The sequence below is a fragment of the Vanessa atalanta genome, chromosome 22 (assembly GCF_905147765.1).
Source record: "Vanessa atalanta chromosome 22, ilVanAtal1.2, whole genome shotgun sequence".
NCBI lineage: Eukaryota > Metazoa > Arthropoda > Insecta > Lepidoptera > Nymphalidae > Vanessa > Vanessa atalanta.
Genome location: NC_061892.1, coordinates 87,358 through 105,800, shown reverse-complemented (window position 1 = coordinate 105,800; position 18,443 = coordinate 87,358). Strand labels below are relative to the sequence as shown.

Sequence of the window (18,443 nt, the reverse complement as noted above, 5' to 3'; positions counted from 1 at the left end):
TTTTAATCGTAAGCTTTATTTATTTTACTAAATTAAATTTAATATAAAATCGTTAAGTAAATATTTTATTAAAATTGTAAATGAACAATATTTTTAGATCATAAGTAACTTTTTTTTAATAAAGTTTTATGATGCTTGTGTATTTTTCAAGACAATTTTTATAACAACATACTCAGCTCAATGTGCATTTATTGTATTTATAAATAATTATATTTAAGGTAGTTCAATTAAACTGTATTTTAGTATTTAAATGTACTTATTAAATAAAGCACTTAATACTAATTGTTTCTTTTATTTCGGGGAGGGTTTTTGTAAATATTATATTACTTTTGGAATATAAAACAGGAGTCGGTTGTTAATCTAAAGATATTTTAAGAAATTATTTATTTTTATTTGTTCATAATTTTATATCCAAAGTTAGGTATTTGGGGGTATACATCGTGATCTACTACGTGTGTCTGTGTACAGTGACAAAGGAGATTCTACAAAAGTATATTTTATTAAAATTTATCTCTACACAACCTGAATTTTCCATCGACATTTTGATATATTTACATTTAAATATTATTTTGGAGTCCTCGCACGGAGGCATTCGAAGATTAGTAAAATAATACTATAACAATTCATTTTATCTACTCGAATGTTTCTATTGAAACACAAATAATTAAAATATGACTTTCATAAGAATATCGATCTTAAAGAGTATAAGCGTTTCAATAACATTCACAGCTCTCGGTCGGCCATCTGCATACACTCTTGCGTTAACAGGGTTCGGCGGCGTCGGGGGCGGCGGGGGCGGCGGGGGCGCCGGCGTCGCAGATGTCGATGGTCATGTCCTGCGTGGCGAGCGGCGCCGGCCCGATGTTGATGCACTCCAGCGAGTTGGCGATGCACTCTCCGTTGCATTCGTCGGAGTCGTCCGTTTCGATATTGGTGTTATCAAAGTACGGTAACTTGTATATCCGATCTCCGATCGGATTGTTAGAAATCTGGCCGGTGTCGAAGTGATTGAATCCATTGCTGGAATGCGCTATTTCCGTCAGCTCGTCCGTCGAGGTCTGAACGTTTATGAAGCGAGTCGAGGTCGGCGAGCCATCGTTCTCGAACATGCTCTGTCGTTGGCCATTGAAGAACCTGACGGACGGCGTCCCGTCCTTGGGGTTGGAGAAGGCGACGTAGCAGGCGGAGTACGGCGGGGGCGGTTCCTCTCTGGTGATGTGTTTGCTGCCGTCGGTGGCGCACTCGGAATACGGCGGCGGGAGATCGGCGTTGAACACCATATCGTTGCCGGAGTCGCTCGATTCAGAGGGATACGCATCGAATTCATTCGGAGAGGTCTCCGCGTCTACGCTGAGAGGGTGACGGTCTGAAAGTATGTGTGTGAGTACTGCGGAAAGTTAAGAGTGTTCGATGCCGTATACAATAACAACGTAGACCATACTACGAGCACAAAGATACTTACTACTCGTGGCGAGCACGTTGGGCGTGGGCCACTCTTCAGAGCGTCTTCTTCGAGCTGCGAAACAGATATCTATTAGAGTTATTTTTATTTATGTATAATAAATATGTCCGTGTATTGAGAACCGTATAAATTTATGTTGCAATTTTTGAATATCATCATTATATTTCTATTGACCAACTGTCCAGCTCTATCAAATATAGACAATAAGGTGTGTCAGGAGATTTGATAGTTACTAGTAAACTATTACTACACGAAGGCTTGCCGTTCGGTGAAAACAGGCAAAGAGTTTACGAACGTTGATCCGATTGGTAGTAACTGATAGGGATTCCATTAAATATTATATCGATATCTCGATATCGAGTCGTATGCCCTAGCCTTAGGTCGTAATATATCCATTATGTTATATCCTTGTATCAGTAGACATTCCCAACAAATAGTAGCCAAACGCTTAGTTAATATCATGGCGCACAGTTCAGCAGCTGCTCCCTCTGGAATAACAATCTTGACTTATTATTTATAACTTTAATTAGCATCAGCCCGGATCATTCGCACCCGGGATCTCTTGTTCTTGCGCCGACGGCCTTAAACTAAAAGGTAAATACAGAGAGATGCTCGCGACCCGTACAGCTCGTGCAGCGCGCGTAGTTGCGCGTGAAGCAGCGGTCGGTGGCGCGCACGAGCAGCAGCGCCGCCACGAGCAGCAGCGCGCCCGCGCCCCAGCCGCGCCACGACCACCACTCGCTCGTCGCGCGCTCGCCGCCGCCCTCTGCCTGCGCACACCCACCTCGCGCCGTAGAGATTAGCTTCTTCAAACTCAATGTCTTAAATTCTGGACATTTGGTCGAAGGTCATCTAAAGTAATTCACTAGTGCAAAGAGTTAGAGATTGGTTTTAAGCTCTCGTAGAACCTATGTACCTCATAGTTTATTCAAACACATGAATGAAATCAGATCGAAATTTAATTATTAAATTGTAACTATACTTCTATTAAAGTTTAATTTAGGTATTTTTTCTTTTGCATTCACTATAACAATCAAGATTAAAAATTTCGCATCTCAATAAAACCTTTTCTTATTTTTAAATAACAATTTAATTTTACTAAATAGGTAATAATTGGAACAATGTATTATGTGAGTAGAGATCGAGTACCGAGGCCTCGTTGTCCGGCAAGTGCCAGGGCGCGCCCAGCGGGCCGGGACGCCACGAGCTGCCCGACGTGGGTTGCGCCGCCGTGTCGGCTGAGTTACCCAGTCTGCGAGACATTTACAATAATAATATTTATTGTACACCAACCAGAAATTACGCAGAGCGCCTCTTTTATTGATTTATTTCTGTACATTTTATGCACTTGGCTTTTCAGGAGTAGTATTTATCCTGTTTTAGATATTATATAATTCGTCTGTCTGTATGTGGCAGTACTGAAAGTGCATCGTAAATTTATTCTTGAGTTTGTGAAAAAAAACTCGTGGAAAAAGGTGTCGATAAAAAAATCAACATTAACCCATTGTATAGTGTCGAGGCATAATGGGCTCTAAACTTTCTCCTTAAGAGGATACGAGTCCAATCAGCATTACCACTTTCATCGAATCGACTTTTATGAATCGACGTATATACCTACACGATATAAGTGTATATAACAACAGTTGTGAAAAATGTAAAAATAATGCAATCTTTACCGAATTAGTTGTCTGAGTTGGTTCGGCGTGTATAGAAGGATCTCGGGGCGGTGCACGCGCGGCCAGTCGAGGCGCGCGTGAAGCTCGCGGAGACGACGCAGCTCCTGCATGAACGTAGCCCTCGTTAGTTATTACATTAGGTAGTAACTACATAGGTACATGTCTAATTGCTAAACGTTAGCTGTGTATTTTATATACAGTGGATTTTTACGATTATTTACCTGCATGTGCATTTGGTGCGCCCGCGCAGTGATCTCGCTGAGCTCCGCTAGCGTCACGCGCCCGCGCCGCCGCCGGTAGCGCTCGATTTCCGACCATACCGGCGGCAAGGTCGCCTGCATCCTCTGTCAACGGACACGACATTTGGTTTTAATATTCACTGATTTGCCTAATTGATTGTTATATGGACTGTTATTCATTTTTTTTAATGTTTAAGAACATAATTGCTTCTATTTAAGTTACTTTTATTATTTAAATGCTTTATTGCACAACATATAAGTAAACTGATTACATAAGAGAAGCCTAAAATATTAATAATCAACAATTAAAGGTGCGCAAAGACGGTTTTATCGCTTATAGCGATCTCTCACAGGCAACCTTTGATAGAAGCTTTGTAAGAAAACGGGATGGGATAGTAACTATTTCATTCAAATACTCATATTAAAGTATAATAATAAACTACACACAACTACATCCCAATAATCCAAACAATAATATTAAGTTAAATATTACTTAAATATGCACTGATGATGACGTCAAGGATTGATGGGATGAATGCTGTCAGCAGTCCGCAATTGTGATTCTCTGATAAAAAAAAAAAAAACTAGTCCTGTAAGCATTGGTAGTACACAGGGGTGTTAATAGCTTTAGTTTCGCTTGAAATCATGTAGAGCAATGCTCAGTACCAACCAAAAACAGGTATTCAATTTTATTATTAAAGAACGCAATGAGCTGTTTAATATATTGTATGTAGAAAGTACGTGCCTATATTTTAAATTTTCCTTTCCATTAAAACAACGTCTTATATAATTCTTACGTACAAAACGCACAACATTTAAATGGAAATAATATTACTCCTAAGATTTACATCAACATAATTTATGTTACAGTAGCGTGTCAGTTAAATGATCGAGTTTGCGCCGCAGCCCCGCTTAATGCCCTAATGCTCAATTATGCCACATTACTAAACAAACGCTGAGGATACCGTACAAACTGTAACTCGTACATACAAATTATTTAAGGTGATTCAATTTAATTAACAAACAAATTAAGAAAACAGACAAACGTATTGTAGATCATTGCCGTACCCACCATCTGATCGGACATACGGGTTATGGATCGAAATACGGGTTACAGAATCACCTAGTTACATCGGTGAGCGTAGTTTAGAATCCTACCGACCGTAGCCCAATATAATATAAGGGATAAAAAGTAACAACTCCTAGTTGAGGTCGCGATTTGTTTCGTAATAACCCATTTAACATTGCTTTAGAAGTTACATATTCATTTTTATAATTACAAGTAGGTGCCCAAAATATTAACTACAATTAAGTTAGGAAACTTAATACAAAATTAAAAAAAAATAATTAAGGAATCTTAAGACGGATTGCACACAGCCTACTATAATCTCTTGTACCGTGGCCACTGATTTGATTTTCAAAGGTCAAACCTGCAAATTAAGCTATTTATACGTCGTTCTATTCAATGAACTGGTGCAGCTGCCGGCACAATGGATTTCAAATTCCCGAAATATCCTCCAGAATTAATAAACAATATTCGACATTTGTCCCGAGAAATTCTAACACTTATTTGGAATTATTTCGCACGCTTTGATTATCGTACGAATATCATAAATGTTAATAAACATTAATGAATTAAGCGTATCACTCAATACAAGATTATATTGAAGATGAAGAAGTATTTAATATTTTTATTGTTCTTAATGACATACTTTGTAATTAAAATGGTAAAAAGGGTAACTACTCAGTTCCTAGCCGGTTCTTATCGGTAGAATCTATTTTCCGAACCGGTGGTAGCTTTACATTTAATTCAACATTGACAACATGACGATTCAAAAGTGCTTCTATGAGCCTTCTTGAATGAAGAATATGGATGTTTTTTACTCTTTCACGCAAAAACCTACTGGATGGATTTTAATGAAACTTTACACATAGGCTATAACTTATTATGATACTAGCGACCCGCCCCGGCTTCGCACGGATGCAATACTGATACTTAATATACTACAGAATGTCCGCTGAAACCGCTATGTCCCTGCATTTTAAATCTGTGATATCTTCTTAAATATTCATCGCCATAATGATCTAATATTAAACGCACAATGTATTTAAGATACTTTATTGGATAAGGATTAATGCTGTATTGCTTAAAATTACTTCGAAAATAAGCCATAATTTCTCGAAAAAAGTAAAGGATAATAAATGGTTATTGTGGGTTATCCCTAAGAGATTTTGCATGTATTATACATCAATATTATAAACCTTGCTCTTGAATCACTCTCTCTATTAAAAAAAACATAAAAATCCGTTGTGTAATTTAAAAAATCTAAGCATCTCACAGGGACAGACAGATAGCAGTAAGCGACTGTTTCATGTAATGATTGTGTAAATTGACAAAATGTAACAATAAGTGTTAAGTACGTCGGAAGGGACTCCGTCATATCCGTCATCCTTCGAGCTATTTTGCCGTGAATTTTACGAATATAATCTATGTTAGAAATGTTCAAATATTTGTTTAAAAAAGTCTGGGGCAACATACTTCTCTCTTTTATACGTAAGCCGTTATTGTCAAAATACTGAACCATCATTAAAATAAAATTTGATACTTTATTTTTTAAGGGTTTTTTTTTTTACATTTATAAAAACAACAAAAAAGTGCTTCTGATATTTAAAGTAGATAAACTTTGTCCTTAAAACTACGTAATTTGGATGAATACTTTAAAAGTAACGACGGTGAGAAAGCGACTGCTTTAGCAGCTTAGTGACGGTACTATTAGGACTGCGCGAGGCGGTCGGGCGAGCGAGAAACACGTACCACCTAATCAATAATTAAAAAATAAATTATTCTGTAGACTTAAACTTTGCTTAAGAGTAACTACTGAAATGTGGTTATAATAATAGGTATGAAATTTAGTATCGATATAGTTTAAGTACCGGGGAAGGATATAAGATAGTTTTTATTTTTATATAAATCAATACTAAACAGAGTAAAGAGTGGGTTGGAATTTAATATAGAAGTGCGAATAGTATAAGACATTCGCCGACGATTTCGCACGACAACACTACACGAAAGTTATTTGAAACTAGTAAGAAGAAGTCTAGAATCTAAACTAATAGTTACCTACTCGGCCGAAAGGTAAGAGCGATAACATTTCTTAAGGTAGTTTTTGAAATGACTGACCTGCGCTCACGGGCTTCGTGTGGAGGGTAGACCGTCTGGATCGCAACTGTTGATGAAATTTAGAAAATAACTTTGGTTTTCGTTTAAAAATATTATAAATAAAATGTTATTCTTAATGAAATAGAAAGTGCAGCCAAAGTTAAAACGAAGAGTTAAATTTTTCGTTCTATTATGGAGGTAAGTGTATGAATTAAATTAACTAAAATTATTTTACGTTTAGTTTTTAATTTAGTTCCTCATATCCGCCTGTTGTTAGGATCCCGCAGTGTTCGGGTATGTGCGGGATCCCGCAAGGCGTGATAACATAAATCTAATTCGACGGTACAAAGTTGAATAGATATTAAGTGAGTATCAAATTCCAAATACGTTAATACAAACATTACAATAAAAACAAAGATTTATTTGAAAATAACTGTGCAAAAGTATTAATTGTTTCATAAGTAAAAAGGCTTTTTTAATTTGCAATGGTAGCCAACAGCTGAAACCCTCACGCTGTGTTGGAACAACTGTTATGAAAGAGTTAAAGGACTGAATGGGGCATATTGGATGGGAGATCCCGATATTCCAGGATCCCGATATCCTGGTATTACAGTCCCAAACGTATGGCGCAAAAATATAATAACAAATTTCTATCTCAAAAAAAATAAAAATGTGTCCTGACATGTTATTTAATGCTTTTAAAGCACGCTAAGGCGACAATTAATCTGACATGTACTCGTAGAAGTTTCCTCGAGGTGTTTTACTTAACTATCCGATATCCGAATGTGTAAACTTGAATAATTAACACAAATGAAGTGCCCTAATGACCTCGGCGGTGTGTACGGACTCCGGACGTAAACCTTTCGATGGGTCGTTTCAGATCGCCTGCTGACTTGGATAATCGGGTAAACAAACGAAATATTTGTCAAATTGTTGTTATCCTTGACAAACTAAAGTAATTTGTAATTTAAATGACTTAACTAAAATTAAATTAACATCATTATACGTTTGGCCTTCAAGGTCAACATTCGCTTTGATGATAAAATACATATGCATTTATATTTTATTGTAAAAAAATATTTTATAAAAATCTGTAATAGAATACAAATTACAAAAAATATAACGATAATAAAAAAAATATGTGGAGGTAGTATTCGTTTGTTTTCACTAAATTTAAATTGAATTGTATGTAATTGATAGATGCCGTGTAATCGTTGTTAATAATTATAAGGTTTTATATTAATCCAAAAGAAAAAGTTGAGCTATGATTATGAACGATTTTGATCGACCTTAAAATTAATAGGATGTTGTGTAGGACAGTGACGTTTCTTGTGCCATGTATACAATGTGGTGATCGAAAAGAAGTTACTCAAATGAAATACATAGTCAAATATGTACAATTACATTTATACGTCTTTTAAAAAAAAACATCTAATATGTCTGTTTAGTTTGTTAGCTTTTGGAAATCTAAATCTGACACTTTTTGTAAACGTTGACAAGTTCTTTTTCAGTACCGTTTCTCAGACCTGCTATCAGCTGATGCGTTAAACAAGACCGCACCATTCACGTTCTCTTGGATGTGAATATACTCCTCGTATTGACACTTTGACAGCTCATACATCACACCACGGTCCACGACATTATGTAAAAGGTTCAACAGATTTGACATTTATTTAACGTAAGGCAATGTCATCCTTCTCTTCATATGGATTTGATTATTTAGATAGACTATCACAGCTGAGAATGCGTCGAAAAAAAAGTGGACAACAGTTGGCCCCTAAGTACACGAACACTGGCAAACTAGATTTGGCGAGTGCTAAGCGTAGCTGTCATGCACACCAAGATAATAAAATTGGCTCGTTTGTTTTAGTCATGTTGTATTGCAACACTCATAGATATAAAATTAATCTATGGGAGACCTTAGCTCAGCAGCGGTACATTTACAGGCTGTTAATTTTCACTTTATATCATCCTGATTAATAAGAGATGGTGAAAACTTTAGGAAACCTTTGTTTTGTACTATCGAGCGCGCTAAAAAACGTTGTGGGATTTGAAATTAGGCTTTATACCGATTTAATCCTCTACTTAATCCGTTCAACTACCAATACCAAACAACCGAATCAACGTAATCCAATGAGATTAGATTATATTGCGAAGAAAACAAATATTTTTTTCATAAGATTATGAGGCGAAGTCGCGACGGGTAGAGACGAGCAAACTATATAATTTCACTAAATTCCTCCTAATAGTTTGTTTGCGATGCACCAAAAAATAATATACCAAAAAATAATATTAACTCGACTACGATCTTAATTGAAAATACTAATACTTCATGTGTAGAGGGTTGCAACCCTGTAACCGTGTGTCGAGACAGTTGCAACGGTGCGGGTCTGTAAGAATTGCCCTCGTAACTTAAGAAGAGAAATAGGATAACCGGCTGTCGACTGTACGCTGTTCTGATGCGTGAAACCTTTAAACGTTATCATTATTAAAGTCAATGTAGCTTGGCAGATTCTGACATGTCACGATGTAACATGCGGTGAGCTTCGACTCAGTTCTTACAGAATAGCTTAACAGGTCAAAGTTATTTGCAACGCAGCCTGCAATGCAGGGATTGCGCTTACTGACAATTACTACTATCGGTACAAGACAATAGAATGCATATATACGTAAGAATGTGGACGAAAATTTAGCTAAAACTTATACATCATATTCGAGAATTAAATGATAATAGTGTTTGTTGAAATTCGTCCATTTTTTTTTTTCAAACTATTGTTGTTTATGCACGTCTATAGTAGGTACTTTCGTTTGGTGATAAGTTTCTGTGATGATCTCCTAATTTTTTGATAAATTATGTTACACTGTTGGCTATTTTCGATACTCATATATTAGTATATAATGTCTGTAAAAAATATGATCTCAAGGAGGTAACTGTAACGATCGCCTATTATATATCACAGGCATACTAAAGTATAGGGGCTAGCAAGCATGACAACAATTGTAAACAAATTCGAATAAATCATAAATATATATAATTAGAACAATCGAGAACAATGCAATTACAAATTGGCTATTGAATAATGATGTTCATTTAAGCATTGCACGTAACATTGATTGCACAAATTAACGATTTCTTAAAACTCACCGGGAGCGAGTCCACGCCGAACGAACACTTGCCAACTGTCGACTAGCACATCACAATTGACGCATAAACTACACTTTTTTGTAAAAACGGTATTTATTGTGTATATTGTTGATGTTTTACATAAAATACGTGCAACGCAAAGCGGAATGTCAAGTAAATGCTGGGAAGGTGTTCCGCGCAGGCGCAGTGGCGGCCCACGCCGACGGCCGAACCAGATCCTTACACAACTGCGTCGTTACCGTTGCCCGTGTTAAACTCGCTGAAGTTAGCGCGCTAACTGCACGACTTGCAAACGCCGTAATGCTTTGCTGCGAGGTCAATCATACCTATTAATTTATAGCTAGAGAAAAAGTTTACTACATTAATTGAAACTACTGAAACAACAACTTAACAGTTTTAGTACTTTACACAATTTCGAGGCGATATACAATTTTCAGCACGTCAGTCGATTATAATTATCAAACAGCAATGCGTATATTCTATAAGTATGTAACGAATCATTCGTTACATACTTATAAAATATAATACGATCGTTTTTGAGTTAGAAGAAACAATTATTTTACGTTTCGCGAGTTCGAATTTACAAATCACACTTCTAATTGAAGGGACCCTTTAAAAAACTAAACCTAGTCGATAATGCTAATCCATATGGAAAACAAACCGTTTCTTGAATAAAATAACCGTTCATTAGTCGGTTGTACATCGTAGGTCAGTTTAAGTTCGCTCCCGACATTGACCTCATGTTTTACGTTTCATCTAACGTATTCAAGTCTTGCTTGAATCTATATTGCACACACTAGAACTGGAAGGTACATGTACACTCTGCGGCTACATCGTAATAACATTTGTTTACATTTGGTTAATTATATATGTACATTTAATTCTAATTTGTTCTAATGTTCTAAAAAAAGTCTAAACTATGACATTAAAATTATATTAAGACTTGCATGGCTTTCATTTAATGCATTACTGACAAATAGGCCACCTGCTGGTAAGCGGTCACCACTGTCCATAGACATTGATCCTGTAAGAAATATTAATGATTTTTCACACCACCAAAGCGCCACCAACCTTGGGAACTAAGATGTTATAGATGTTAAACTAGGGCAAAGATGATCCAGTGCCTAAAACAAACCTTATATTAAGATTGCGGGTTCAAGCCGATCAACAAGCTTTTCATTTCTTCTGGGCGGCGAAAAAGAATCTGAGGGTTCCGGCATGAATTGGATAATGAGTTTTTATTTTTATTTACCGACACGTGTGTTGACTTTGACCAGCACCACATTTTCCTTTACTTCAACTGACTTTGCTGAAAATTGCTTACACTTTTAGGGCATTCGTTATATTTTGTAAATATTTTCCATATTAATTAAATGATCAAATAAATTATATGTTTTTAATATTTATCTCTAACGCTGCATTAAGTCTCTCGTAGTCGAAATCCACTGGTCATGGTCATTTCTTATGTATGAATATCAATTAATATTATTTTTATTATTGTATTATTATTAAACAGCCTTATTTATTTATCAACGAAAAAAAAAAAAAACGTTTATTTGTAATCTTTGAGATTAAAAAATGATTTGATGTTATCAGTGAGAAGTCATCCTACGACTGGGAATACTGATACTATCTGTCTAATTACATAAGTCTAAGACAACGACGAGACGTTGAGATGCTGGCAAGGGAGATGGAAATAGTGGGACAATAGGAAAATGTGATATGACGACGGACAGAGACGGAAGATGTCGGGGATGAGGATCGATGTGAGTGCGACACTCCGGCGCCTTCAGCCTCCGCCGGCGGCACATCAAGAGAAACCACCTACAAGTTCGAATTAATTTCATGACATATTTATATACTTCATAGACATGACAGAGTTTTTTAATAGACATGAGTATGATTTGACCGTACTTAACGCAGAGCGGTTCTAATTATCGATGATTAAGCCCTGTCCGATCAGCTTGATCCTTTGGCTTTGCGTCTCAACGCCAACATTTCTATGTTGGGATCACTCGGTATCTTCTACCGTATTTTTTACGGGGGCAATGCCGAGAAATGGTTTGGATTCATCCCGCGTGCTGCATTTCATTTTCGGACATCGCATCAAAAGTCTTGAAAGCTGAAACGTTTCTGACACATTTACAGGTAATCATTGTCGTTTACATATAACAGTATAGACCCAGTACTTAGATAACCTTTACTTGGTGGTAGGGCTTTGTGCAAGCTCGGGTATTGTTGTATTCCAGTTTTAAGGGTGAGTAAACTTGAGTAGATACAGGCACGAGGCACATAAGATATCTTAGTTTGCAAGGTTGGTGGCGCATTGGCGATGTAAGGAATTGTTAACATTTTCTATATACATACTATTGTATATATATCGGAGGTGACCACTTACCATGTTATATATATAGGTGGCCCATTGCTCGTCCACCTACTTATACCATAAAAGAAGAATAGGTATTGAAATTGAAAATTGAATTTTTGTAAAAAGTCTGCGGTGCTGAGTGTGTCACTGGCCTACTCGTCTTGAATCTCGGTAGAGCTGGACCAATGGCACAGCCGCCCTCAGTCTCACACACACCACACTCCGCACTACAGTGCGCTATCAGTACACACACCGTAATCTTAATTATTTGAATTTTTTTCACAACTTTGCAATCGATAGTGCGCGCTAAAGTGAGAGTATTTTGTGAAACAAATATTCACTCGTACTCGTTTGAATACACTCCCTAGTCTCTATGAGTTACAACTAAAACTAAATATGAATAAATATTTATATTTGTAATTTAGAAGTTAATCCACTTTTGAAATTTGTGGTAAGAAAATTTATACATTCCAAAATTATTTTTTTATTTTAAATTAAATAAAAGCAATGGTCATTGATGTTGAACAAATAAACTTGTGTAGTGCAGTCACTATAGACTGAAAACAAATATTTAAGAATGTCAATTTTTAAATTAGGAGTACATGTACATGTTATAGAGTAGCATGGGTGGCATCGGAGTGGGCGCTCTGGGCGGCGCGGGGGGCGTGCTCGCGGCAGAGGTGTGCGCACCGCTGCTGCTGCTGTGCTGGCTTTGCTGCTGGCCCGATGACGACCGCTCTGGTAACATGCACATGCTCTGCATTCCGCTTGTTTATCCGCACACATTGAATGCTTGACCTTCACTATTTTAGTAACAACAATATTGTAAGCCTTTAATATATTTTAAGACAGATACTTATCATAAGAATGGCATAATGATTAGTGTTTCGGGGAACGAGCAATACTAGCATATTTCTTTTGCCGTTCAGTTTCTGTTCTATATATAATACTGTGTTATAGAATATTCTTTTTTATGGTTACTAGTATTTGAATATTTATAATGCATGTTTTAACTATATATGTACCTAATATTGTATTTATGCATAACTTTTGTACCAGGAAAATATATTATCTTTTTACAGATTCTAGCTCTGAAAAGTATCCTCAAAAGCCTGTTATATCTAACGGTAAATAACATAGATATTTGCTTATATAGTGGTTGTGTATGTGTGTGTAGAATAGTATTATTTCATCATCGTCTTCTTTGAATTTTATATGTTTTCAATAAGTCACAAACTTATTATTCCCACATATTTTGTTCGACAATATTAATTTGGAGATTATATCATCTTGTTAGAAACAATAACCAGTAAATGTGCGTAAAATATGTACATATATGTATTAATGTACATTCTTTATTCGCGATTCACGAGTACATTTCATCAATCGCACTTTAAATTGAAGGTAACATTAAATTTTTATATATTATTTTCTCATTTGTAGTTGACATATATATGCAAACAGAAGCTTGATCCACTTCTTCGAAGGATATAAGTGATTGTCAGTAAACCGAATAAATTATAATAAAAATAAAAGAAAATATAAACTCTTCCAAATATAAGTAATTTTTATGTAGAAATTTCAATTTCTTTCGATTTTATTGAAATCTTGATTTTGAGGAAATGATGTACAATGGGTCAGCCAAGTTTCCACTGATTATACTGAATGATAGTATAAAAGCGATTGGTGTGTTTTTTTGCCAATAGCAACTAGACGAATTGTAATAGACAGTGGCAAATATATGGCATTAGACCTCTTAAAGTTTTATTTCTTATCGGATACTTACGTTATAAAATAAATCTATGTTCCTGATTTCAGCTTTCTAGATTCAATAGTTTTGGCTGTGCGATTATAATCAGTCTGGGCAAACGACTTTATAAATACATGTGGTAACTGAGTTTTACCTGTTTTTTAATTAAAAATATTGTTTATTTCTTATTTTAATATCGGTCAAAAGAAGCGAGGCGCGTCTATCAGTTAACAATAAGTACATGAACTGAGTTTTTATAGTAAAAATCGTCTCCGAATAAAACATAAGACAGAAAGCTTCACGTATCAAATGAAATTCTGCCACACGTGTGTCCATCAAGTCAATGGAGAGATTCGGTGAAACAAGCCCTAAGCTTTTTCTTTAAGAGAGGAAATATTTACCTTTGAAATTGACTTTACTTTTTATATTTTTATAAATTTGATTTGATTATTATACATTGCAGAATCAAATTCCCGACAACGCTCTAATGAGTTGTTCGCCAGACGTTTTGGGAGTAGCGCGGTGTCCTTACACACGCCCAGCACATCTGGTAACTTATAAATATTTTACTATTATCTTGACGAATAACATAAGTACTCAGACGGGTTTACGCAAAGCTCAGCCACTAGACAACTTCAAAATTTTCTGCGTTGCCATCTTGTGTTTGGCTTAATCCACACTTTTTTTAAGGTTGGAAATATTTATATATACATAAATTTGTCTCATATTATATACATATATCTGTGTAAAAATAAAAATATTTATTACATTTTATATTTATAGGTCACACGAAACAGCCCCTGTCTTCCCACAGGAGTCACGAGGAGATTCGGTGCAGACGAAAGTCACATTTGGAGCCAGCGGACCCCGACGCCCGCTACCACTCCGCGCCCAGCGTCATCGACGAAGTCATTCACAGAAGAGACTGGGAACGATCTACCAAAGACCTCTACATACCTCTAAAGTCGGACAATGAATTCTCCAATGCAAGCGATGTCTCCGATAAATCAGATAAAGACGAATCCTTGGAAGAGACTACGGATAAAGTAGTCGTCAGAACCTGCAAGAAACACTACACTAATATTAAATCGTCCCGGAAAAAAGATCTCAACAAAGAATCACTAAACGATGACATCAAAGACAAGGATGCCACCGAGAGCGTGTCTAACTTCTATATCGGCGACGCGAGTGACACCACGAGCCCTAATGAGAACATTAACGAAATAAAAGTCGAGCATAAGGTTAAGAAAATGTGTAAACCTAAGGAAGCTAAACAATGTCTTAACGAATCCATCAGGAGCAAGGATATAGGCAGGCACAGGCAGCCGCTGGTACCGCTCACGGAATTCCAAGTGGCCGGCTTCGAGCTAAACGACATGGACGACGTGGAGCTGGACCGGTCGGGGGCAATGCATCACACAGTCGAATCTCGGTCGAGTTTATACAACACTCATACCATACCGGCTCCACCTCCTTCCGTGGGTTAGTGAGCTCACACAAAATACTGGCGCACTCGCTGGAAAAATATAATTAACTTAAGCTAACTGCTTAACTGCACTTAGCGTTAAAGGGATAATTGATTTAATAAATTTAGCAAAGTTACATATCGTCCTGTTTAAACTGTAACACCTCGAACACAGAGGCGGTTGGGTACGAGTGGGAGGCGTCGTACATGGAGGAGAGCGGCGCGGCGGGCGTGTGGCGTGCGCCGGTGGCCGCGCCGCCGCCCGCGGGCTGGTCGCGCGCGCGCCACGCCAGCGCCGGAGACGTGCTCGCGCCCGTGTTGCGCCCGCAGTCCGGCGCGCTCTCCGGTATGTTGCCGCATATATCCTTGAAATATCTAACGTTAAACAAAAACGTTATTTAGTACCCAGTAATAGTTGTGAGTGATCAGTGTATTTACAGACACAATGAATATAACATCGAATGTCCTGTGGTTGGCGGCTGATGAGATTTTCAGTATCTCTTGAGCAAATGTAGATAGTAAATGCAGATCTGACTTATACATGAAAATAGTTTAGTTATCGGCATAATTTCAGTCGTAGACACTGCCTCGGGATGTCGGTGGTGTCATGTTGGTGTTAGCAAGTACACAATGTTTTGATCCAGATCTGGAGGCTTTATACAAATATTATTTTAATTAAAATTAATTTTAACATAACTTTTACTGAAAATAAATAAATTATTTTTAAAGTGCACGGTTTGAGAAAAGTGTATGTTGTGTGTATAAAGTGCACCGAGTTGGTTTATGTTATATGGTGGATAATAAATTTATAATTTAAATTGATTGTAAACGCATACTTGGTGGTAGGGCTTCATGCAAGCCTGAATGGGGGGCCTCATTCAACAGCCAAACAACAGGTTTGCAGAATGAGTGGGCCAGTGTAACTATAGGCACAAGGGACATAACATCCTAGTCCCCATACTTCGCGGCGTATTGGCAATACAAGGAATGGTTAATATTTCTTATGGCGCCCATAGACATGGGCGGTGATGACTACTTCCCATTAGATGGTCCAATAGCCCGTCCGATTACATTATAAAAAATACAATGCAATGCCGAAGCTATCGAATAGAAATGGGAGCTTATTATCTTTATATGTAATCCAAATATTTTGGGGTCGGTGAACCTGGGCAGGTAGCAGGTATGAACCGCGTAATAGTCTGACAAACATTAATTGATTGTGTTGTCTTAGATTTTCGCGATTATTACACATTGAAATAAAACTAGTTTTTTTAACGGATTTAATCGCGTATATCGCGTATAATCGCGTCTGCCCGTGACCACGAACACTGCAAAGTGCTCGAAACGTCGGGATGTTAAAATAAAATAATTAATATACGCGATTAAATCCGTTAAAAAAACTAGTTTTATTTCAATTAATTGATTGTGTCTGTTGACTAATTTTCCTTAAAAATTATTTTGCTCGTACATTAATTATTCGTCACCAATTCAGGTGCTCACTTAGATTGCTCGATTGATAATTACTTTAAAAAAAATCACTCGGATTGCCTTACCATACCCAAGGGTAGATTAGTTCTACTCGAGTCTAATCTGCTGAAGCCATTAAATTATACAATTTTAAATTTGTTATGAGTCTATTTTAAAAAAAACTTTTTTCTAATTAAATAAATTGAATGTTCTAGAGAGTGATCTAGATTTCGAGCTTGATGGCTGTGACGATCCTCCGCCCGCCTACGACGAGGTCGAACTGCTAGCTTCCTTGGACAGGAAGGAGACGGCTATATAGGCGTCTCATACGTACGGCGAAGTAGTCGTCAGGTGTCCGGGTTTGATTGATTTATAAAACTTGGAAGCAAACCTTAGATTGCAAACCTCATTTGCACCACTGAACATATTACAGGTTTTACTTAATTCCATAGTTTGTATTAAAAATTCAGTTATTTTTAATGGAAAAGATTTACATTTTTTTGATTTTATTTCTCACTAACGTCCGTTCGGAAATGAATATTGGTCATTTCTCATCTCGGACACCTGAAGGATCAATTAGAAGACTGTAAGCAAAGACTATCGTGAATTTTATTTAGCTTTTAAACAACATTTGTGGAATACAATACACCTAATGTATATTTAATGGAGTATAATTTCTAAACTCTAGTCATTTAAAAAAAATGTGGTTTTTAGAAAATATAATGTAAACATTCACATACGTCACGATAGGGTTTTGAATTGACAGAAGGCGTTAAATAAAAAGCTTATCACGATTACCAGACAATCCGGTACTTTTATTACAGTCACTATTGTAATAAATCATATATTAATGAGAAATGAGAGTATTTTTGAAATAAGATTATTTTTATAATTTACCGAGTGCTATTAGCAGTCTATTAATGTCATCACGCTCGCTTGTCTCCAAGTACTTGAGGATGTGCTCGTATACTCCAGAAATTATTTTCTGATCATTTATGGACCTACTGTTTCTTTCGGGCCATGGCGAGCTTAATGCACCTCTGATTCTAGTCAATTACCAAACACAAATCTATGAGGAACACGGCCATTGCTTTTTCAACCTTTTTGCATTTAAATACGTATTGTATATTTTGTTAAGTATATAATGTGGCTTAGCCTTAACGAATTGTTCGTGTTCAGTTTAAATATAAATAACTGATACGCTGTAGAAATATAAAGTAAATGTTTTTACTTTTTTGATAAATGTTTTGATTACGTAAATTTTTTATTACATTTGACAATACGTGTTTGTATTGAAATATTTTGTTGTTCTTTTTCTTATTATTGTATTACGATTATTGCTTTATCGATATTGTATTATGAAATAAAGTTGAATGTTCACAAACTGATTTCTTTGTTCTCATTTGTAGCGACAACTTTTGATAATATAATATATACTCTATGTATTTCAACAGTTTTCCAAATTATTTTTTTCCCCATTTGCTGTTAAAACCTCTTACCTTGGAGTAATAGTGCTTAATTCTTCTATAAAAGTTTAGCACCTCGCTTTATTGCCTCCACTGGTGACAAGGAGGCGTTTGCCCAGAGGATCGGAACTGCGACTAAACGGGGAAATGTTGCTAGCATTCTTGCCTTCTTACGGAAATAATCATCGTCATTTAAAAAAAATCTCGAAACCAAAACAAAAGCTCAACTGTGGCTATTAATATAA

At 36.5% G+C, this 18,443-nt stretch overlaps 2 protein-coding genes across 7 annotated transcripts; one reads left to right on the top strand and one right to left on the bottom strand.

Annotated features, from left to right (window-relative positions):
• Positions 1 to 365: 365 nt before the first annotated feature.
• LOC125072659 lies at positions 366 to 9,916 on the bottom strand. 6 transcript variants are annotated; one of them, XM_047683315.1, is made up of 8 exons: positions 9,683 to 9,916; positions 3,871 to 3,942; positions 3,360 to 3,489; positions 3,139 to 3,242; positions 2,612 to 2,714; positions 2,088 to 2,232; positions 1,463 to 1,516; positions 366 to 1,366 (listed from the first exon to the last, which is right to left on the bottom strand). In XM_047683315.1, exons 3-8 carry the CDS (start codon positions 3,477 to 3,479, stop codon positions 762 to 764), a joined length of 1,131 nt encoding a protein of 376 aa, XP_047539271.1. In that variant the 5' UTR covers positions 3,480 to 3,489; positions 3,871 to 3,942; positions 9,683 to 9,916; the 3' UTR covers positions 366 to 761. The 6 variants fall into 6 exon arrangements, with proteins under 6 accessions (XP_047539271.1, XP_047539269.1, XP_047539265.1 ...); XM_047683313.1 differs by lacking the exon at positions 3,871 to 3,942 and adding an exon at positions 6,559 to 6,604 and having other exon boundaries at positions 367 to 1,387; positions 3,360 to 3,482; XM_047683309.1 differs by having other exon boundaries at positions 367 to 1,387.
• Positions 9,917 to 12,673: 2,757 nt separating this feature from the next.
• LOC125072568 lies at positions 12,674 to 17,243 on the top strand. Its single transcript, XM_047683198.1, has 5 exons — positions 12,674 to 12,791; positions 14,264 to 14,350; positions 14,584 to 15,282; positions 15,441 to 15,611; positions 16,948 to 17,243. The coding sequence occupies exons 1-5, from the start codon at positions 12,674 to 12,676 to the stop codon at positions 17,049 to 17,051; spliced, it is 1,179 nt and encodes a 392-aa protein (XP_047539154.1). The 3' UTR covers positions 17,052 to 17,243.
• The last annotated feature ends 1,200 nt before the right edge of the window (positions 17,244 to 18,443 follow it).

Excerpts from the sequence above, each read along its gene's own strand:
- LOC125072659 (XM_047683313.1), bottom strand. The coding sequence starts at position 3,479 with ATGCAGGCGACCTTGCCGCCGGTATGGTCGGAAATCGAGCGCTACCGG. Across the intron at positions 3,243-3,359 it reads CGCACCAAATGCACATGCAG|GAGCTGCGTCGTCTCCGCGA; the intron begins GTAAATAATCGT and ends ACGTTCATGCAG. Across the intron at positions 1,517-2,087 it reads CTACGCGCGCTGCACGAGCT|CTCGAAGAAGACGCTCTGAA; the intron begins GTACGGGTCGCG and ends TCTGTTTCGCAG.
- LOC125072568 (XM_047683198.1), top strand. The coding sequence starts at position 12,674 with ATGGGTGGCATCGGAGTGGGCGCTCTGGGCGGCGCGGGGGGCGTGCTC. Across the intron at positions 12,792-14,263 it reads GCCCGATGACGACCGCTCTG|AATCAAATTCCCGACAACGC; the intron begins GTAACATGCACA and ends TATACATTGCAG. Across the intron at positions 14,351-14,583 it reads ACACACGCCCAGCACATCTG|GTCACACGAAACAGCCCCTG; the intron begins GTAACTTATAAA and ends TTATATTTATAG.